The sequence below is a fragment of the Cynocephalus volans genome, chromosome 1 (genome assembly GCF_027409185.1).
Source record: "Cynocephalus volans isolate mCynVol1 chromosome 1, mCynVol1.pri, whole genome shotgun sequence".
NCBI lineage: Eukaryota > Metazoa > Chordata > Mammalia > Dermoptera > Cynocephalidae > Cynocephalus > Cynocephalus volans.
The window spans coordinates 302,457,768-302,479,769 of NC_084460.1; the positions used below are offsets into that span (position 1 = coordinate 302,457,768).

Consider the following 22,002-nt stretch of genomic DNA (forward strand, 5'->3'; position numbering starts at 1 on the left):
CGGGGGCTGCCACAACCCCAGCACCATGGTCTGCCCATGGGGCTTCCGGGGAAACCATCTCTGGCCCTCCTCGGCCAGTACCAAACCCCAACCATGCGGTTCCATCCAGGCCAAGGCCCCACCGCAGCCCTCCACCCAGAGGTGGCTCTGCCCAGAACACAGAACAGGGAGAGGGATCTGGGCCAGAGGGGCCGCAAGAGCAGCTGTGAGCGCCCCAGCCCACCGCAGGCAGCCGGGCAGTGGTCCCAGGAGAGGCCCTGAGCCTGAAGCCCGCTGCCCTGCCTGGGGGATGCATGCGGACACTCACTGTCGGTGATGTCGCCAAGGCCCTGGGCATACAGCAGGTCCCGCAGCCGGGTCACCTCGTCCTTCAGCTCACGGATCAGCTTGTTGTTGGGGTCCTCGTTGATGATGGCATTGCAGCGGATCTGCTTGGCTCTGTCGGCATACCTGGGCAGCAAGGGGGGTGTGGGCTGGGCTCAGCAGCTGGTCCAGGGGGCTTTGGCACAGCCTGGTCCTACACAAGTCATTGGGGTGGCCTCTGGGACCAGTGGCCAGAGGAGACCAAGGGTGGGGGCATCACCCTGCTCTGGCTTACCCTCTTGGGGAAACTGAGGCCCAAGGGGAAAAGAGTCAGGGTAGTGTCCTCTCCCCCCAGTGAGTCTTTTGCACATGGACCTGGGTCCGTAGGGTGGAGGTGGCAGGTCAACTACCGGGGGGCGTGAGAGTGCCCTCATGCATATGTGTCGGCCCGCCCTGCACATCAGCAAACACCACACTGGACACACACCCTTTGCTCTTTGTCTGTGGGGTGTGCATGGTTAAAAGAGGCCAGAGACCACTGACTCAAACAACTAGGCAGCCTCCCGCAGGGCCGGGGGCCCAGGCTCCTACCCCAGGACTCCCACCCCGCAGCCAGAGAGATCTTTGAAGATACACCTGAGCTCCCTTTGCTCATTAAAACCCCCCAGTGGCTCCACAGCCAGTGCGTGAGTGTACACTGCTTAGCCTGGTGAGCACAGTCGTCCCTTTCTGGTGCCTCAGGGGCCCTGGGCTGCCTGCGGCCCTGAAGAGCAACCAAGGGGAGATGGGAATGAAACAGGCCCACGAAAGCCCGGGAGCCCCAGAACAGTCGCTTCCGACCTCGCAGAGTCCAGGCCCTAGAGAGGCAGCCCCCCACTGCTGCTCCCGACTCAGGCCTGGAGGGGTCCATTCCCGCCCCAGGACAGACGAGGGGACCAGGGCCTGCCTCCCAGAGAACGCACCTCAGCGTGCTGAGGGTCTCGTCATAGTTGATGTCAGCGGGGCTCAGAGCTGCCACCATAGCTGTCCTCGAGTTACCGCCTGTGGGAAGAAGAGCAGGTGGTGCCCAGGGGAGGGTCGAGGCCCCACTGCTGCGTCCACGCCCCCCATGAACACAGACAGCAGCAGGGCCTGCCTTGCTGGGCTGCCCTTCCTCTCTGCACCACACATCTCCTTTCCCTCTCTTCTGGGTAGTGTTTTTGCCACATTTGGGGCCATTTTACAACAATCAGACCTCCTTTCTCCATAACAAAGAGGAAAGTTGCAGAGGTATTTACTCCAAGACAAAGACTGTTTACGTCCAATAATATTTCACACATTTTTATCGTTTTTCCTTTGAAATACTTTTTCAGTACTTAACATCAGATTCCTGGCTTCAGGTAACAGGCTGGGTGAGGACAGGGACTGTCTGATTTCTCTTCCGATGCAATCGCGCTTGGGCTCTGAACGCAGTGACTGCTGGGCAGCAGGTGCTGCAAGGCTCAGCAGCCGGGGCAGTCCTGACAAGGTCACCGCTGGCCCCACCCCATGCTCCAGGTTTGAACAGATGGCCTTGCCTGCTTGACCTCAGGGACCTGCATCCTCAGAGCCACATTCCTGGGGGGAGGCTGCCCAGTGAGTCTCTGTAGGACTGTGAGGTGAGGTGTGCAAGACGGGCACAGTGCCACACCAGGCCCCGGGGAGGGTTATACAGGAGGACTCCCCCTACCCCTGCCTGGGGCTGAGCCTCATCCCCAGCCCACACCTCAGGGGAAGAGACACACCTTCTCGTGACACTCTGGTCCTCCCTCAGCAGAGCCCAGGTGCCCCAGCAGCTCCCATCAGCCCCCTGCTCCACCATGGGCCTGCTGTGGCATGCAGTGCTAGCCCACACTGGGGATCGGCCTGGCTGGTTGTGGGGTGCAGTCGGTCAGCCTGGGACCTGCGTGCCTCAGCCATGCAGTCAAGGAAGGCTAGGGCCCCCCGTCCCCGGTGTCTACGTTCAGTAGGGCAGCCCAAGACTCAGTTTACCTCCCTGGGTGTCAGCCTCTCCAGCTGTAAACATAGCCAGGGAGGACCCCAAGGTTATTTCTGGAAGGGATGGGATCTGTGTTGGACACATTTCAGTCTCCATCTCCCCCTCTACGTCTCTGCTCAGAACTCAGGCAGGGAGAAGGGGGATTTACGGCAGCCCCTCAAAACCCAGCAAGTAAGCAGGGCTCCCCGGAGTCATGGAGTCCCAGGTCCCTGTGTCAGACGGGGAAAATGAGGCCCAGAGAAGGGTGAGCACTTGGTCTTGGTGCCTCAGCTGACCGGATCCAGGAGTGCTGACACTGCAGGCATGTGTTCCATGGCCCCCCTGGCCAGGCTGGTTCCCCAGCCTTGCTTGTGTTAACCCCCTGCTGGCTGCTGGCCCGGCCTCCCCTCCAGAAAGGCTGCACCCTGAACTGACAGGAGCCTCCCAGGTCACCTTTCAGCCTCAGCCCAGGAAGGGTGAGCACCCCCCGCCCCAGGCAGGAAGCATCCTGGCAGGTGGGCACCTAGGCAGAAAGATGGGCACAGCCCAGGGTGGGAGCAAGCAGACCTGAGAGATTCCTCACCCAGGTTTTCCCGGAGGAGCCAGGTCAGCACAGAATCTCGGTAGGGAATGAAATCTGTCTTCTTCTTTTTCTTGTTCTGCAGGGGAGGAACATCCAAGGTCAACCCTGAGCCCCCTGGAGGGGCAGGGAGAGAAAGAAGCGAGTGCAGGCCTGGCCATCGGGTCCCCAGAGCCGAACCCCAGGGCACCGCCGTGTTCTCAGGCCACCCAGGCGTCTCCCCGCTGGAACCCCAGGGCGCCACCCCCAGGCACCTCCACTCTGGGCCAGAATCAGGGGTTTGCTGTCACGTCCCTCAGGCTCCTCCCTAGTCCATCCCTGCCGTGTGCCTGGGCCACTCGGCTGGAGCTGAGCCCAGAAGTGCTGACATGGCTGGCCAGTGTGTCCTCCCTCTGCTCTGTCAGAAGGACCGATCTGAGCCCATCACCACTCCTTAAACACCATCAGTGACTCCTTCTGACCCAAGGGAAAAGGCTCCACTGCTAAATGCGGCGTTCCAGGCCTCCATGGCCTCTGCCAGCACCTGTCCAGCTCACCTCTCCACTTCCACACGGAATTTCCCTCCCTGTCCCTCATCAACCTTCCTGCCGTCCTCCTGCAGCCACCTCACAAGCCTCTCCTGTTATAATCTGTCCTCCCCGCCTCTCCCCTCAGAATGAGGCCTCCTCCACACTCTTGTTTCCCTGACTGAATGATTCCACGAACTGCGGAGGTTTAGTTACTTTCCAGCGTCTACTCCTTCATGGTCGCATTTGCTTAAGAACGATCTGTGAGCATTGCTGCAGCCTGCAGATAGGACCCCTGCACCACCAGCGCAACTCAGGGCGATGCACACAGGCGCCGCCTGAGCGCTGTGCCAGTTCTCTGGGCACAAACACATGTGTCATCGTTCTTTAGGATGAGCCCTAGGAGGAACTCCACTAGCTCCTGAGACACGCTGGAAGCTCTTGAGACGCGCGCCCACGGTGGGTTCAGAGATGCTGCGCCGGCTTCTCTGCGAGCAGGGTTTAGGGGCATCCTTCTCACAGCAACTCATCAGCATTGAGGGATTTCTGCTTTTCCTTTGAAACTTGGTAGAAGACGCACTATTTCTAGTTAGCTTTTCGATTATTTAATTCCTGAGGTTGAATTCTCTGCCATGTGTCACATTTCCTGTTTGCAGAGTAAATGCCCTACAATCACTCAGCCACTTCAGCAAGGAGCCCAGCAGTCCTCCTTGGCTGCACTGCTCCCTGTCTGGCTCTCATTTCAGCCACCAGCAGCCCCTGTCCAGTCATGCGCTGCCACCTCCCAGACCACCCACTGCTCTTCCTCTCCTCTGCCTTCCCAGCCTCCACCGTCTCATGCTGGATCATTGCGACACTGACCTTCCATTCTCCTGAATGCCACACCAGGCCATCACGCTCCCGACCTATTCATTATGTGCAGCAGGTGAGGGACATGTTCTAGACTAAATCAGACTGAGAGAGCATTGCTAAAAACCCATTCACTGCCGCCCATTAAACCACAATCACCCAGCTTCTGACAATGAGCTACGGACCTCAGGTCAGGCCCCTGTCCCCTGTCCAGCCTCGTCATCTACGTGCCCCCATGCTCCCTGCTCCAGGCACTGTTCTTCGCCCGGTTCCTCAAAAACTCTCTCATTCAGTTCCTAAAGGTGTTTCTACCACAGTCCCTCAAATATTTCCTCACAGTCCTTCACACATTTCCCGCACGGATCTCCCACATCACCGCGCAGTTCCGCAACGTTCACGTGTGGACCGGACAATTCTTCACACAGTTCCCACACGGCGTCTCAAAATTCCTCACACAGCTCCCCACTCCACTTCCAAACTTCCTCTCCCACTTTCACCGTTCCTCGGAGTTCACACACAGCTCCTAACAATTCTCACAATGGCACAGAGTTCTCACACAGTTGCCCGCACACCTCACACTTCCCCCAAACCATGACCGCCCCACACAGACCTTCACATGTTCACACACAGTTCCTTACAATTCCTCTCACAGTTCCCCACACAGTTCTTTACACAGTTGCTCACACAAATTCCCACAAACGGTTCCGCGTACAATTCCCACTCAGTTCGCCACCGTTTCACACACGTCCTCGCGCACTTCCACGGTTCCTGACACACTTCCCCACACACTTCTGCACAGACTTCCTCACAGTTCTCTCACAGTTCCCCTCAGGTCCTCACATAATTCCTCAGATTTTCACTCACAGTCCCTGAGACATTTCCTCACACTGTTCCTCCCAGTTTCTCACATACTTTGTCACACAGTTCCTCACACAGATTTCTACATAATTTCTCACACAATTTCACACATAGTGCCTCACGGTTCTCTTTCCCACACAGTTCTGTAGTAGTGGGAAAGCATAGCTTTAACCTACACAACTTGCTTCTGCAAACGCTTGCTAAAACGGGGAAACATATCTAAAGACATTTTAAGTAAAGCAGCTTCTAAGAGGTCAGGCAGACCCGGACACACATTCCGGGAACCAGCCAGTCCCAAGAACTAACCAGCCTCTTATCTAGAGGACACCTGGCAGACCCCAGGGAAGATAAACGATTGAAAACTGCGCCGTTCCTTATCGGGGTGCTAGCCTGTTGAGCCTGACTATAAATCTTAAGGTGCCTCAGCTAATTAACAGTTCGTCCTGTTATGAAAGTCTGTCTGAAAAAAACTGTATAAAAACTCTGGTGTTAAACAGCTCGGGGCGGCTTTTGTCCGAAAGGCGAAGTGACCCCAGCATGCTGGAATATAAAATTCCTCTTGCTTGATTGCAACGCTCTCAGTCCCGTGGTCTTTGTGAAGTGAACCACTCCGGAATGTAGGATTTGTGCTTGATGCACGGGTCTTACGGTTCCCCACACAATTCCTCAAAGTTCCTTCACACTGTTGCTCGCTCAGTCCCCCACTCACTCCAAAGTCCCACACAGTCCACACACTTCCTCACAATTCCTCACACTGTCACACTCACATTTCCTCAAAATTCCTTATACAATTCCACACAGAGTTCCTCACAATTCTCCACACAATTTCTCAAACTTTCTGACGTAGTCCATCACATAGTTCCTCATGCATTTCCTGGGACAGTTTCTCACAGTTCTTCAAACAATTCCCCACACGGTTCCTCTCGGTTCCTGACAATCCCTCACACAACCCTTCACCACGGTTCTCCACACAATTCCTGACACAGTTCCTCTCAGCTCCTCACAGTCCCTCACACAACCATTCACCACGGTTCTCCACACAATCCCCACACAGTTCCTCTCGGTTCCTGAAGTCCCTCACACAGCAACCCTTCACCTCGGTTCTCCACACAATCCCCACACAGTTCCTCTCGGTTCCTGAAGTCCCTCACACAGCAACCCTTCACCACGGTTCTCCACGCAATCCCCACACAGTTCCCCTCGGTTCATGACAGTCCCTCACACAGCAACCCTTCACCACGGTTCTCCACACAATCCCCACACAGTACCTCTCGGTTCCTGAAGTCCCTCACACAGCAACCCTTCACCACGGTTCTCCACACAATCCCGACACAGTTCCTCTCGGTTCCTGACAGTCCCTCACACAACCCTTCACCACGGTTCTCCACACAATCCCCACACAGTTCCTCTCGGTTCCTGAAGTCCCTCACACAGCAACCCTTCACCACGGTTCTCCACACAATCCCCACACAGTTCCTCTCGGTTCCTGACAGTCCCTCACACAGCAACCCTTCACCACGGTTCTCCACACAATCCCGACACAGTTCCTCTCGGTTCCTGACAGTCTCTCACACAGCAACCCTTCACCACGGTTCTCCACACAATCCCCACACAGTTCCTCTCGGTTCCTGACAGTCCCTCACACAGCAACCCTTCACCACGGTTCTCCACACAATCCCGACACAGTTCCTCTCGGTTCCTGACAGTCCCTCACACAACAACCCTTCACCACGGTTCTCCACACAATCCCCACACAGTTCCTCTCGGTTCCTGACAGTCCCTCACACAGCAACCCTTCACCACGGTTCTCCACACAATCCCGACACAGTTCCTCTCGGTTCCTGACAGTCTCTCACACAACAACCCTTCACCACGGTTCTCCACACAATCCCCACACAGTTCCTCTCGGTTCCTGACAGTCCCTCACACAGCAACCCTTCACCACGGTTCTCCACACAATCCCTGACACACTTCCTCTCGGTTCCTGACAGTCCCTCACACAGCAACCCTTCACCACGGTTCTCCACACAATCCCGACACACTTCCTCTCGGTTCCTGACAGTCCCTCACACAACAACCCTTCACCACGGTTCTCCACACAATTCCTGACACAGTTCCTCTCGGTTCCTGACAGTCCCTCACACAGCAACCCTTCACCACGGTTCTCCACACAATCCCCACACAGTTCCTCTCGGTTCCTGACAGTCCCTCACACAGCAACCCTTCACCACGGTTCTCCACACAATCCCCACACAGTTCCTCTCGGTTCCTGACAGTCCCTCACACAGCAACCCTTCACCACGGTTCTCCACACAATCCCTGACACACTTCCTCTCGGTTCCTGACAGTCCCTCACACAGCAACCCTTCACCACGGTTCTCCACACAATTCCTGACACAGTTCCTCTCGGTTCCTGACAGTCCCTCACACAGCAACCCTTCACCACAGTTCTCCACACAATCCCCACACAGTTCCTCTCGGTTCCTGACAGTCCCTCACACAGCAACCCTTCACCACGGTTCTCCACACAATCCCGACACACTTCCTCTCGGTTCCTGACAGTCCCTCACACAACCCTTCACCACGGTTCTCCACACAATCCCTGACACACTTCCTCTCGGTTCCTGACAGTCCCTCACACAGCAACCCTTCACCACGGTTCTCCACACAATTCCTGACACAGTTCCTCTCGGTTCCTGAGGGTCCCTCACACAGCAACCCTTCACCTCGGTTCTCCACACAATCCCTGACACACTTCCTCTCGGTTCCTGACAGTCCCTCACACAGCAACCCTTCACCACGGTTCTCCACACAATCCCGACACAGTTCCTCTCGGTTCCTGACAGTCCCTCACACAGCAACCCTTCACCACGGTTCTCCACACAATCCCCACACAGTTCCTCTCGGTTCCTGACAGTCCCTCACACAGCAACCCTTCACCACGGTTCTCCACACAATCCCGACAAACTTCCTCTCGGTTCCTGAAGTCCCTCACACAGCAACCCTTCACCACGGTCTCCACACAATCCCCACACAGTTCCTCTCGGTTCCTGACAGTCCCTCACACAGCAACCCTTCACCACGGTTCTCCACACAATCCCTGACACACTTCCTCTCGGTTCCTGACAGTCCCTCACACAACAACCCTTCACCACGGTTCTCCACACAATCCCCACACAGTTCCTCTCGGTTCCTGACAGTCCCTCACACAGCAACCCTTCACCACGGTTCTCCACACAATCCCCACACAGTTCCTCTCGGTTCCTGACAGTCCCTCACACAGCAACCCTTCACCTCGGTTCTCCACACAATCCCCACACAGTTCCTCTGGTTCCTGACAGTCCCTCACACAGCAACCCTTCACCACGGTTCTCCACACAATCCCGACACAGTTCCTCTCGGTTCCTGAAGTCCCTCACACAGCAACCCTTCACCACGGTCTCCACACAATCCCCACACAGTTCCTCTCGGTTCCTGACAGTCCCTCACACAGCAACCCTTCACCACGGTTCTCCACACAATCCCTGACACACTTCCTCTCGGTTCCTGACAGTCCCTCACACAACAACCCTTCACCACGGTTCTCCACACAATCCCCACACAGTTCCTCTCGGTTCCTGAAGTCCCTCACACAGCAACCCTTCACCACGGTCTCCACACAATCCCGACACAGTTCCTCTCAGTTCCTGAAGTCCCTCACACAGCAACCCTTCACCACGGTTCTCCACACAATCCCCACACAGTTCCTCTCGGTTCCTGAAGTCCCTCACACAGCAACCCTTCACCACGGTCTCCACACAATTCCCGACACACTTCCTCTCGGTTCCTGACAGTCCCTCACACAGCAACCCTTCACCACGGTTCTCCACACAATTCTTGACACAGTTCCTCTAAGTTCCGGACAGTCCCTCACACAGCAACCATTCACCACGGTTCTCCACACAATCCCTGACACACTTCCTCTCAGTTCCTGACAGTTCCTCACACAGCAACCCTTCACCATGATTCTCCACACAATCCCCACACAGTTCCTCTCGGTTCCTGACAGTCCCTCACACAGCAACCCTTCACCACGGTTCTCCACACAATTCCTGACACAGTTCCTCTCGGTTCCTGACAGTCCCTCACACAGCAACCCTTCACCACGGTTCTCCACACAATCCCCACACAGTTCCTCTCGGTTCCTGACAGTCCCTCACACAGCAACCCTTCACCACGGTTCTCCACACAATCCCCACACAGTTCCTCTCGGTTCCTGACAGTCCCTCACACAGCAACCCTTCACCACGGTTCTCCACACAATCCCCACACAGTTCCTCTTGGTTCCTGACAGTCCCTCACACAGCAACCCTTCACCACGGTTCTCCACACAATCCCCACACAGTTCCTCTCGGTTCCTGACAGTCCCTCACACAGCAACCCTTCACCACGGTTCTCCACACAATCCCCACACAGTTCCTCTCGGTTCCTGACAGTCCCTCACACAGCAACCCTTCACCACGGTTCTCCACACAATCCCCACACAGTTCCTCTCGGTTCCTGACAGTCCCTCACACAGCAACCCTTCACCTCGGTTCTCCACACAATCCCCACACAGTTCCTCTCGGTTCCTGACAGTCCCTCACACAGCAACCCTTCACCACGGTTCTCCACACAATCCCGACACAGTTCCTCTTGGTTCCTGACAGTCCCTCACACAACAACCCTTCACCACGGTTCTCCACACAATCCCCACACAGTTCCTCTCGGTTCCTGACAGTCCCTCACACAGCAACCCTTCACCACGGTTCTCCACACAATCCCCACACAGTTCCTCTCGGTTCCTGACAGTCCCTCACACAGCAACCCTTCACCTCGGTTCTCCACACAATCCCCACACAGTTCCTCTCGGTTCCTGACAGTCCCTCACACAGCAACCCTTCACCACGGTTCTCCACACAATCCCGACACAGTTCCTCTCGGTTCCTGACAGTCCCTCACACAGCAACCCTTCACCTCGGTTCTCCACACAATCCCCACACAGTTCCTCTCGGTTCCTGACAGTCCCTCACACAGCAACCCTTCACCTCGGTTCTCCACACAATCCCTGACACACTTCCTCTCGGTTCCTGACAGTCCCTCACACAGCAACCCTTCACCACGGTTCTCCACACAATCCCCACACAGTTCCTCTCGGTTCCTGACAGTCCCTCATACAACCCTTCACCACGGTTCTCCACACAATCCCCACACAGTTCCTCTCATCGTTTACCACACAGTTCCTCTCACAGTCAACATGCAGTCCCTCAAAAGTTCTACACATACTTCCCATGCAGTGCCTCAGTTTCTCACACACTTCCTCAGTTCCCACGCATAGTTCCCCACATCATTTCACACACTTTCTCTCCCACTTCCGCAGTTCCTCGCGCGTTCCACACAGCTTCTCACCTTCTTCGCACGATTGCAGAGTTCCTGCACAGTTCTCCACACGGCACCTCACACTTCCCCTAAACAGTTCCCCACCAAGTTCTTCACACAGTTCCACATGTTGTTCTTCACAGCTACTCACAGTTTCTCACACGGTTCCGCTCACAGTCCTTACACAGTTCTTTACTCGTCACTCACAGTTCCTCTCACAGTTCCTCATGGTTCCCGCACACACAATTCCCACATTTCCCCACATCGTTCCACACACTTCCTCTCACATTTCCATACAGTCTTCACACAATCCCCTCCCCCCTCATGCAGTTCCTCACAATTCTTCACAAAATCCCACTCAGTTCTCCGTTTCTCACACTGTCCCACACAGTACCTCACACTTCCCCACACGCTCCTTCACACAAGTTCCCGCACAGTTCCACACATACTTGCGCAGTCCTCACAGTTCCTCAGACAGTTCTACACCCACTTCCTCAGGTCCTCACAATTCCCCCCACGGTTTGCCACACAGTTCCTCAGGGTTTCTCACAATTGTCCACACAGCTCCACATGCTTCTGCACAGTTGCCCATTCAGCTGCCCACACCGTTCCACATTGTTTCTCATAATTCTTCACATAAATCTTTAAAACCGCTGACATCGTCCGTCATACAGTTCCTCACGCGCTTTCCCAGCTTCTCACAGTTCCCCACACAACTTCATACAGCTCCTCACACAGTTGCTCACACGGTTCCCACACAGTTGCACGCACAGTCTTTCCAACAGTTCCTCTCAGAAGTCCTTACACCGTTCCTCACACAGCCCCTCATGCTTCCCCACACAGTTTCCCACGATTCTTGAGAGCCATTTATTGGGGCTGAGGGCGCTCTGCTTCCAGCCCCCTGCCATCGGGACAGAAGACAGTAGCTTACCTTGTTGGGTCCAGAGTCCTGAAAAAGAAAAGACAGAAGAGTCTGAGCACCTGAAGTGAGGCTGGGGCCCCAGGGTGTCACAGAAGGGGAGGACAAACTGGTTCCAGAGGGTAAAAGTATAGGGCACATGCCAGGTGTCCATCACCCCATGCCTGGCCATGGCTGGGCACTCTGAGCAGGACAAATGACAGTGTGACCTCTCAGGCCACTGTCACCCAGTGGTCTTCCCCAACCCCAACAATTTCAGAGTAGGGCAGGGTCTCTGGCCTGAGGCCTGGGTGCCTTGGAGAGTGGGCCACGCACCTCTCCTGCAGGGCCCAGCAAGCCCAGCCTCTCACCTCCGAGGGCTGTGGGCTCCCTCTGGATGGCCTGGATTGGGCCAATGGAGGTCAGAGCTGACCACAGCCCTGCCCTCCCAGAAGGACACCAGCCAACACATTCACCACAGCCCACAGTGACCCTCAGAAGGCCCCGTGAGGAAGGCAGCACATCCCCATTTTGCGGGTGGGGAAACTGAGGCTCCAGGGAGTGACAAGGATCACTACTCCATCTCCAGCCTTGTGACACTCCCCCCATGTCTGGGCTTTCCCTTAAACCCCAGCTACTCCACCAGAGACATGGCCTGGAAACAGTAGGACGGGCTCCCGGCATCCTCCAAGGAGGACAGGACGGGAGGCACCCCCACAGCCATCCCATTAAAGAAGCCTGGGCCAGCTCACCATTTCGGCCAGAGCAGAGATGACCTTTCCCAGTGTGGTCAGGGATTTGTTGATGTTGGCTCCTTCCTGTGTGCAGAGAAGACAGTCGGCACGTCAGGAAGCCTCGGGGGCCTCTTGCTCCACAGTGATCCCCGGGGGCCTGGGGCTGAGGGCACCGGGCCCTGACTGCTGACCTCTGGGGCCACTAGGGGCAGGGGATGTTCCGGCAGGAGGCGCCTCAGAGCCCCCACCGGCCAGGCAGGGCACTTTGCCCAGCGTTTCTCTGCGACTCCTTCTGAATCCCAGTAACATCTCCGCCACCCCCACTAGTACAACTTCCAGAGCCCCAGCCCAGCCATCAGATAATGGTGGGCATCAAAGGGGGGCTCAAGAAGATAAAGCCTCTCCTTCCTGACACCAAGTCTCTTTCAATGGGAGGGTGGCCCCTCAGGACGCTGGCCAGCTGGCTCACTGTCCCGCTGCTGCCTCACACCTGTGTTCTTCTGGAGGGAAAATGTAGGCGCTGCTGGGTGCGCAATCGCTGAGGGCCCGTGTTTGGAGAGGGGCTGCTTCCCCACCAGGGTCTCTGTCCCTGCTTACCTGGAGCTGGTGCACCAGGCACAGCCTCTGGTTACTGGAGCCAAAGGCTCGGCCCATGCACCCCTGCTCTGCCCAGGCTCACCCTTCGGGGTGGCCCCAATCCCCCTCCAGCCCCAAGCAGAGCCCTCCTTCCCAGCCCACCCTGGAGTAGGCCATGCCTGGATACCTGACCCTGCCGGCCAGGTAAATCAAGGCACATAGGGGCCCACTGCTCTCTGCTGGTGTGATGGTCTGACCCCCACCTTGAGGCGTGTGCCCTTGGCACCCGTGGAGTCAGCCCGCTCGCTCCCGGCCAGGTCCACCAGGCTGACCTTGCTCACCTGAAATGACAATGTGTCAATGCAAGAGGTGCTGCGAGGCCACTACAGGGGGTGCCCTGCCCCCTCTGGGCACACCTCAAGGGCCACTTGGGAAGCCATGGAAGCCCCTCCTCTGCAACGCATTCTCCGACCCCGCAGAGTTTCCATCTGCGCCTCTGTCTGCAGTGCTGCCGACGCTCTGCCCGAGTGAGGTGCGTGGCCACCTCCCCCAAGACTGCTCACCCCTCGAGCAGGTGAGGCCATCTCAACACATGGGAACACCCCTCACAACAGGGCGCTGTCTCCCCACGGTGGCTGGGAGGGACGTCCTGTCACCATCACCGTTTGCATGGACGCACTCATCGTCTGTGGTGGGATTTGCACCCAACTACACCAAGGGTCCAGCCACTGCTGCTGTCTCGTGGGGTGCAGCCATGCCTAGAGCCACCAGGCACCATCCGGGCCCCCAACCGAGGCTCCCTCTGCCTGGGTTGGGGGCACATGCATTCAGGGAGGCCACAGCTGACAGGGCAGGACTCGTCCAGGCATTTAACAGGCCATGGACACCAGCGGGACCCTCTCAGTGCCTGCTGACAACAAGGACAGACAGGCAGCTGCAGCCAGGCCAAGTGGGTTCCAGCTTTGCCCTGAGCCTCAGCTCACCACACCGTAGTCAGGAGGACGGTGCCAGGCTAAGGTGACCCCCAGCACCATCAGAGACTGAGTGACAGTAACTTTGCCCAGCCCCTCTGTAGACCCCAGGCTGCTGCTTGAGAGCCCTGCCCGCTGGGAGATGGCCTGGATGGCAGGGATGACAGGACCAGGGCTCTGCACCTGCCCTGCTGCCCCCAGGAGCCCACACACTGAGTGTCTGGGATAAAGGCCCAGGAGACGAGGCCCCCGCCAGCCCACTGAGAATGCCAAGGCATTCCTCAGGGAAGGGCATCTGGGCAGGGGAGGCAGGCAGGGCTGTGGCCACTCGCACAGTCTCTCCTTTGTGCTTGCGGGTGCCGGCGCCCACTGGGAGGCCCTGCTCCCAATCCAGGACCCCAGCTCTCTGATGAGGGTGGGGACCCCTGTTCCTACCAGTCTGCGCCAGAGCCCGTAGGCACCTTTGGGACTGGCACTCACTGGACCCACCACCCACCTTCACTACCACCCTCTGAGAACCTCCTGTCCTGTGGCCTGCAGCCCCCACTGTCATAACTAAGACTGCCCAGCTGGCAGGAGGCAGACCCCAGGTCCACAGCCCCTTTACTCTGAGTACCTTTCACACCCAGGTGGCCCCACACACTGAGATGAGGTGGCCTCAGGCCTGGCCAAACTCTCTCTGAGGCCTCTGCTGGGCTGGGGATGTTCAGTGCCTGGTGACCAGCATGAGGACACCACCCATTCCTCACAGGCCAGTGTCTGGCTTGGTGTCCTCGTCCTGCCCTGACCAGCCTGACCCCAACCCTCCATCCTGACACCCGCCACTGCTCCCAGGTGGCCGCCGCCTGCCAAGGCCACACGCTCACTTTCTCGGTGGTGATGTTGGTCTCGGCATCATGGCGCTTCTGGGTGAAGATGATGTTGAAGACGGCATGGGAGCGGCTGCTGGTCTCATTCATGTTTGTGGCTGCCACAGTCCTGAGGAACAGGAAGCCACATGCGGCTACCCCTCGACCCTTGGTTGGGCAAGAGGGTTCCAGGAGGTGCTGGCCGCTGGACCAGTCTCCCGGGGCTGCCCCGCCCGCCTGGTGGTGGCTGCGCCTCCATCCTGCCCACCGTGGCGTCCTCAGCCCCGGCTCGGGCCTGGCACTCGGGGGGTGGGTGCAGCGATGAAGGGGGTGCTTCCCCACTCTCGGGGCTCAGCAAAGGCCAGGTATCGCCCAGCTGGGCAGCAGCCCTTGCGGGCCTGAGGCAGGAAGCCCCACACAGAGGAGAAAGGAACACCCACCGCCCATCCTGTGCCACGGCCCACACCAGCTGCTCCGGGAGCCCGAGGACCCCGCCACCTCCCCAAGCACCCAGCCCCCGCATGGAAGGTTCACAGTGAGGGTGTGCTGAGGGCCCGAGGCCTCTCGCGGGCTGACTCGTGCCCTGAGTGGCCTCAGGCACATCCTTGGGGACCGCCGCACAGAGCCCATCAGGAGAGCGGTGGGAGCCCAAGGACCTGCCCGCCCGGAGGGAAGGCAGGGCTTCCTCAGAGACGAGCAGCCACAAGTGCGGGGCAGTGGGGACACAGGCACGGAGGGCGGCGTTGCCTCCACACACCTGGCCTTGTTCCCTGAGTCCATGAGGTCCTGGATGTCATTGTAGGAGGTGACGGCCAGCTTGGAGAGGTCCTCCACGTAGGGACCCAGCAGCGGGTGCTCCCTCACCCGCAGGTTGCCCTTGTTCTTGGGGTTCAGGAGGTCGCGGACACGCTCACAGTAAATCTCCATGTAGCTCACCTGCAGGGCAGAGTGCCACGCCATCAGGGACCCCGAGGTGAGGGGGTGATGGCTCCCTGCCTGCGGCCCTGGCATGCGTGCGCAAGGCAGGTGTCAGTCCATGGCTATCCTGGGCTGTGTCACACGCCCAAAGTGGTTACGCCAGGGCCACCTCAGCCACAGCACAGTCGGGCCCATGCAGCTCTGTCTGTACGTCTGTCACGGAGGAGCGGCTCACTGAACACCTGCCAAGTGGAGGCCTCCCCATCACCCTCTGTGCCCTATGAGTCTGAGTCCCGCATGGGCGCAGTTGTCACGTGCGCAAGCGAGGGACAAGCTAAGGGCGCAACCAGTGGCAGGTCTCACTTTAAGTCAGAGGGGCATTACCAGTCGTGCCTGAATCCCCCAGCCCCACCCTGAGGAACAGAGGACAGGCGGGCACCCGGGCAACTTACCTCCACAGAGTAGGACATGTTGTCGTTGCTTGTGTCGTTGATTCGAGAGAAGAGGTCCTCGCAGAGCTGCAGAGACCGAGAGGCTCACGCTCAGCCAGTGAGGCTGGGGGCTGCTCCCGGAGCCCCGTCCCTCGAGGAACTGCACGCTGCTGCTCTCCCCAGCCCCTCGTGCACCCTCACGTCACACAGTCCATCGTAAAGTCACCAGGAAGGCCTGCAGCCAAGGAGCCGGCATCCTCTGCCCAGCTCAGGGGACCCCTGGCTGGTATCTGATCTTTCCTGTGGACCATCCGCTCCTCACCCAGCCTCGTCTGCACAGAGGCTGGCTCCACCATCCCACAGACAACCTGGCATTCTCCCCTCTGACCAGGTGAAATACTGACCAGCTCAGGTCCAGAGACCTGCCTGGGGGGACAGGCTGGGGGCAGCTCTCAGCATTTGGCACCCTTTGTCCTAAGCACCTCTCCCTGCCCAGACCACCAGCCCTCACAGCCCCCCAGAGAACAGCGGCCCTCCCAGCCACCCTGTGACGTGGTGGGCACTGGCCAAGGCCAGGGCCCCTCCTGCAGCCCATCCCAGGGCCTGGGTCTCCAGGCTCTTCACAGGCCACGTCTGTCTCCCCCCTGCCCTGACCCTGCCTCCTCCCCGCTCCCTTCCCTGCTGCCTCCCATGCCCCGCGTGCCTGCGGGATGATGCCCTGCTGGTCCTTCTCCTGCTTGCCCATCATGGTGTAGGACTTGCCCGCCCCCGTCTGCCCGTAGGCGAAGATGCACACATTGTAGCCCTCGAAGGCGTGCTGCAGCATCTCCTCGCCGATGTCCCGGTACACCTGCTTCTGCGAGGCGTAGTTGATGTCCTCGGGCTGGAGGGCAAGGATGGGGTGTGGCTGCAGGAGGCTGGGGGCGCCCGAGGCTCTGCCCACCGTGTCCACTGAGAACAGGTGGTGCCCAGGGCCTCGGGGTGCCAGAGGCAGCACCGTGGGCAGGGACACCTGCCCCCGTCTCAATCCTGCCTGGGTGGGTAGGCGGCTTCCTGGAGGAGGGACCCTCCGTGTCGCAAGTGAAGGATGAAGGGCAGCTGACCAAGCCAGGCCAGGGCAGGACAGAAGGGCACTCTAGCAGGGGGAACAGCATGTGCAAAGGCCCAGAGGCAGAACCTCGAAACCAAAGTAAGTCCAGAGTGATGGTGGCAGGGGTGACAAGAGCTGGGGTTAGAGGGGGAGCAGGGTTCGGAGGCCTGGGGACCCTGTAGGCCAGGCCATAGCCTGTTCTGAGGGCAGTGGGGTACTTTAGGCAAAGAGACAGCATGGTCGGGTCGAGGAGTCGCCCTGGGAGGAGGACGGATTGGACAGGGGAGGCAGAAATGGGGAGCCCTGGGGTCGTTCTGGGGGCTGTTCCAGGGGCCAGGCGCTCAGAGCTGTGTAGGCAAGGAGCTGGGGCGGCTGGATGCCTTCTAGGATTCCAGAGGCGGTGGGCGATGGGCAGGGATGCGTGTGGACTGGACGTGGAGGTTGCAGGTGGAAGAGCAGGGTCTCCAGTCTCCAGCATCCAGGGTGCTGGTGCCAGGGGTCAGCTTTGGGAGTTCTGCATTTGGGGTGTTTGGGGAAGTGGAGCTCTGGCCCTGGGTGACTGACCACCATGAGCTGAAGGCCCCTCGGTCCCTGCAGCTCACTGGTCACTACCTCAGCTGGGGACAGGGTGTGTCCCAGCTCAGGGTGACCTTCCAGGGGAGCCAGGTGGGGTCCTCACCCCATTTAGAGGGGAACATGCCACTCAGAGAGGCTGAAGGACTCCTGAGGGCCATGTAGCATCCTCCCGACCCCCAGCCCCGGCTCACCGAGGTGTGTGACCAGTAGGAGTAGTCGAAGCTGAAGCTCTTGGGCGTTTCCTTGGGCTGTTTGGGGTTGACGATGGCTGCAGGGAGACAACACAGCATGGTGGTTAGTGCTGTGCTGATCAGGGCCCCAATCAGCTGAGCCTACACCACCTGAGGGAAGAAGGTGGGGTCCTCAGGTTCTCTGGCCCCAGACAAGCCAGACCCCCAAATTGGAGGGCTCCCAGCCCCGTTCCAGGCAGAGGAGCCATCTCTGCCCCTCTCTTTATGGTGGACCATGCTGCCCACAAATGCCCAGGGTCCGGCCTGCAGGGCTCTTGTCTGCAGCCAAGTTCACCAAGCTCATCCTGAAAGCAGCCCAGGGTGTTCCTCCTGCAAACCCTGGGCCACCCGCAGCACAGGTCTGTGCCGCTGCTGCTCTGCACACACGTGCCCTGGAAGCACCTGGAGGCTGGGGCATCCCGCCACCTCTGTGCCATTCCTGTACAGCTCCCTATCCCTGCTGCAGGGGTATCCACTGCAGGGAGCATCACCACGCTCCCGTCCTCCCATCGGCGGGCAGTTAGGCTCATTCGGAGTTTGCTCTTGTGAATGAAGACCTCTGGGACCATGCTCTTCAGGGGCCGCTCTCATGGCATCACAGTGTCTGTCCCCACTCCCTCCTGCGCCAAGCATCAGGCCCAATCCCAGGCAGCCTGAGCAAGCCATGATGCAACCACTCATGACACGTGCCCACGAATGTCCCAGGAGCTGTCCCCATCCCCCATGAGGCTCGCGAGTGCCCCAGGAACCCAGAGCACCTGCCTGTAGCCTTCCATCCCAGCCCCTCATTTCTCAGGCCCTGTACAGGTCAGGACGCACAGGCAGCATGTCCTGGTGGCCTGGCGGAAAGGACCTCAGGCCACTCTGCTCACTGCCCTCCAGAGCACTCTCTGAACCTGATGGTGCTCTGTGTTGACAGAGGCCCCACCGGGCCAGAGGCAGACGCCCCCCACCCGCAGGCATTCACATCCATGAGGGACATGGGCCAGTCCTAGTCGGAAGGACTCCCAGGCCCTCTGGGAGACCATCTCGATCCCATCATCAAATCTGAAGAGCGAAGCCCCCACGCCACCGGCCCGCATGCCACGCCTGGAGATGCGTCCCGACCGTCCACCCCTTGGACTGGCACGCCTCAGCTGAAGGGGTCTGGGGGCCTCATCTTTCTGGGCACAGCACAGCCTCCAGGACGTCCTATGCCCCCACCTCCAGTGCATGTCCAGGGTGACCTGTTGCCAGCACCAAGGAGAGCAAGAGACCCCCTACTTATGAGTTAAATTTGTGTCCCCAAGAAATTCATATTTTGAAGTCCTAATGCCCAGTATCTAAGAATGTGACCTAATTTGGGGATGGGGCACTGCAGACGGGATTGGTTAAGATGAGATCCTACTCTCCATCCGGCACAACTGGCTCCTTATAAAAAGGAGAAATTTGGAGACAGACACACACACAGGGAGCAGGCCATTAGAAGATGAAGGCAGAGGTCGGGCGAAGCTTCTACACGCCAAAGGACGCCAAAGTCTGCTGACAGCACAGGCGTCCTGGGAGCCGGGTCCCAGAGCCCCAGCTGGAGGAGCTGTGGGAAGTGCCAGGCACCCCAGGAATCCAGCAGGAGGGAGTGGCGACTGACCATGGCAGCCCTGTCCTGGGAGCCCAGAGGATGTCACATCCCTGCTGCCTCCGGAGCAGAGGCAGACAGGAGGGTGAGCTGCCCTGGTTTCAACCTCTGCTGGGACCTGGGTGGCAGCACCTGTTGCAGCCACCGAACCCAAGCACAGATCATGCCCACGCCATGGAAACAACCATCAGCACCCTCCTGCCGGAGCAGCCTGAGCTGGGACCTCTGCTGGCTCTCACAGGGGGCCCGAACCCCCTGCTGAAGCCACCAACTCCCTGCCTCTGTCCCCTTCACCTCCGTGCACCTCGGGCCAGGGTCCCCAGATGGGTCCAGACCCCCCTTCTTGTCCAGCACTGGCCCTGCCCTGGGGCGCCAACCTTGTTCCGGTGGAGTCCTGGTGCTGGGCGTGTGTGTTGTACCACACGTGAACTGTGAGCTCCCTGAGGTGGGGGCCTCCCGGGACAGGGCACAGGGAGTGCCCAGCATTGCTGGACAGGGAGGGGACGGTGGTCAGCCAGGGTGAGTGAGTGGGGATGGAGGTCACGGTCTTAAGCTAGAATGGTCCATAGGGAGAATCCACTGTGGGGCCTCCTGCAGAGTCACTCGGGCCCTGAGACCTGCCTGTCCCCTCCCCACCCCCTCCCCAGATCCTGCAGTGTGGCTGGAAACACCCTCTGTCATTACACAGATGGGGTCCCAGACCTCAGAGAGGGATGTGCACGCTCCCGATCACATGGTGCACAGCTGATCTGGAACCCAAGGTCCACCCACCAACACCTCCGAGTCCTGGAGAGGGACCTGCCAAGGCCTGTCCTCGCTGCACAGCGGCTTCGAGACAGTGGCCTCTGCTGGGGAAGGGGCTTCCCTTGCTGGGTCTCCAGCTTTTTCCTGTGCGGGTTAAGGGGTGAGGAAGTCGGCGACTGGACCAGCCAGTGAAGAGCCCCCAACCCCTCCTCCCTGGCTCAGCCAGGCCCGGGAGCTGTTGCCCTTCCAAGGCGGGGCTCACCTTCCCGGGGCCCCGCCCAAGGCCACCCAGGGCCTGCAGCTCAGAGGGGAGGACAAAGACGTGGGGGTGGCTGGCGTGAGCAGGGAGGAGGAAGAGGGACTGAAGGGAGGGTTTTCTTGGAGCCTGAACTACCCAGCAGCCTTGAGCACAGATGGTCCCCACATTCACGGGGGAAGCCCTAACGCTAGCAGATGGCATCCAGAGGTGGGCCTTTGGGAGGTGATCGGGGTTAGGTGAGGTCGTGGGGGTGGGGACCTCGCAGAGGGAGTCATGCTATGTAAGAAGATGAGGAGACCAGTGCTGGCTGCTCCCGCTATGAGGTCACAGCCCTTGTGCTGCGTGTGGAGAGGAAGTGGCATGTGGCCCTGCTCCCTGCATGGCACGTGGTCCTGCTCCCTGCGTGACGCGTGGCCCTGCTCCCTGCGGTTCCCACGCGGCTCTGCCTATGAGCCACGCAAGCACGACAAAAAACATGGTTGGCTCACAAATTGCTGGGTTTGGTGCGTTCAAATAAAGAGTATTACTTATCCAGGGAATGACTAAACAATGGCGAATTAAATTTACTTCTAAGTGCTCCCAGTTTCTGTGGAGCTGCAAGTGGCACACTTTAGAGAACCAGGCATCTCCTCGTGTTTGGAGACCCCAGGAATATGCCCCCAGTTGGGAAGGGCAGGGCAGTACGGACTGGCCGGGCCACCAGTCACCCCACCCTGACATCCTCCCCAGGGCCTGGTGGGGCCCGAAGAGCAATGACACCAGCCAAGGCAGCCAGGCCGCTTTCATTTATTCGTGCCACCTGAGATGTCACCAGGGAAAGTGGCTCCCTGCCCTCCTAGCGTCCTCCCCTCCTCTCACACCTGTCTGCACATGGCTGCCCAGCTCAGCTCCTCCCCTGTGTACCCCAGACTCAGACTCGTCCTTGTCGGGACTGCCACCCACCACAACACCCTGCCCCCTCGGCCTCCAGGAGTAAAGTCTGTCCCCCGCTCCGACCCAGTCCTCACCTCTCCTGCAGGCCTCCCTGCCCAGGTGGGAGGCGCCCACCTCTGCTCTGAGTCCCCTTGGCCCTTCACCCAGACTTCGGATATGGCTTCCAGCACTTCCTACTGAAACGTCACTCCAGAATGAACACAGCTTCCACAGGGATTTTTCCTGATTGCCCACCTCCAACACTCTCCCTTCCTCTCTCTCTCCCTGTCTCCCCTGCCCCCACGAACACACACTCAGGCCACACAGGAACTGTAATGGGTGCCCAGATGCTCTTTTACACAAACACAGTCTTACTCTTCAGCTCTGTGCTGTCCTGTCCCCCTTTCCCTCAACGTTGTTTGGAGTTGTCCCGAGGCCTTAAAAACAAAGCTTTTGACAGTCACGCTCAAGTGCATCCTCGGGACACACCTGATGTCCCTTGACCAGCTCCTGGCTGGTGGACATTGGGGCATTTGGGCACTGGTTTGATAAACACAGTGCTGCGGTGAACATTCCTGAATGCACCTCTGAACACTTGCTGGATAATCTTCTTAGTGGCATTTCCTACAAGTGACCTTACAGGGCCAGCACAGCACATCCCACACCCGTCACCAGGCCACTCCCAGCGATGGGCCTGGGCGCCTGTCTCCC

The 22,002-nt window shown here is 58.8% G+C and overlaps 1 protein-coding gene across 17 annotated transcripts in view; it reads right to left on the reverse strand.

Annotated features, from left to right (window-relative positions):
- The window catches only part of KIF1A (kinesin family member 1A), a 74,152-nt gene that overhangs the window by 49,935 nt on the left and 2,215 nt on the right, over window positions 1-22,002 (reverse strand). For all 17 annotated transcript variants that reach the window (XM_063108542.1, XM_063108515.1, XM_063108509.1 and 14 more), the window contains exons 2-12: window positions 17,723-17,799; window positions 16,569-16,748; window positions 15,887-15,952; window positions 15,274-15,452; window positions 14,535-14,646; window positions 12,961-13,038; window positions 12,140-12,205; window positions 11,421-11,438; window positions 2,883-2,958; window positions 1,266-1,344; window positions 308-450 (exon numbers count right to left, since the gene is read on the reverse strand). In XM_063108542.1, coding sequence (XP_062964612.1) covers window positions 308-450; window positions 1,266-1,344; window positions 2,883-2,958; window positions 11,421-11,438; window positions 12,140-12,205; window positions 12,961-13,038; window positions 14,535-14,646; window positions 15,274-15,452; window positions 15,887-15,952; window positions 16,569-16,748; window positions 17,723-17,799 — 1,074 coding nt within the window. The remainder of the gene's footprint in view (window positions 1-307; window positions 451-1,265; window positions 1,345-2,882; window positions 2,959-11,420; window positions 11,439-12,139; window positions 12,206-12,960; window positions 13,039-14,534; window positions 14,647-15,273; window positions 15,453-15,886; window positions 15,953-16,568; window positions 16,749-17,722; window positions 17,800-22,002) is intronic.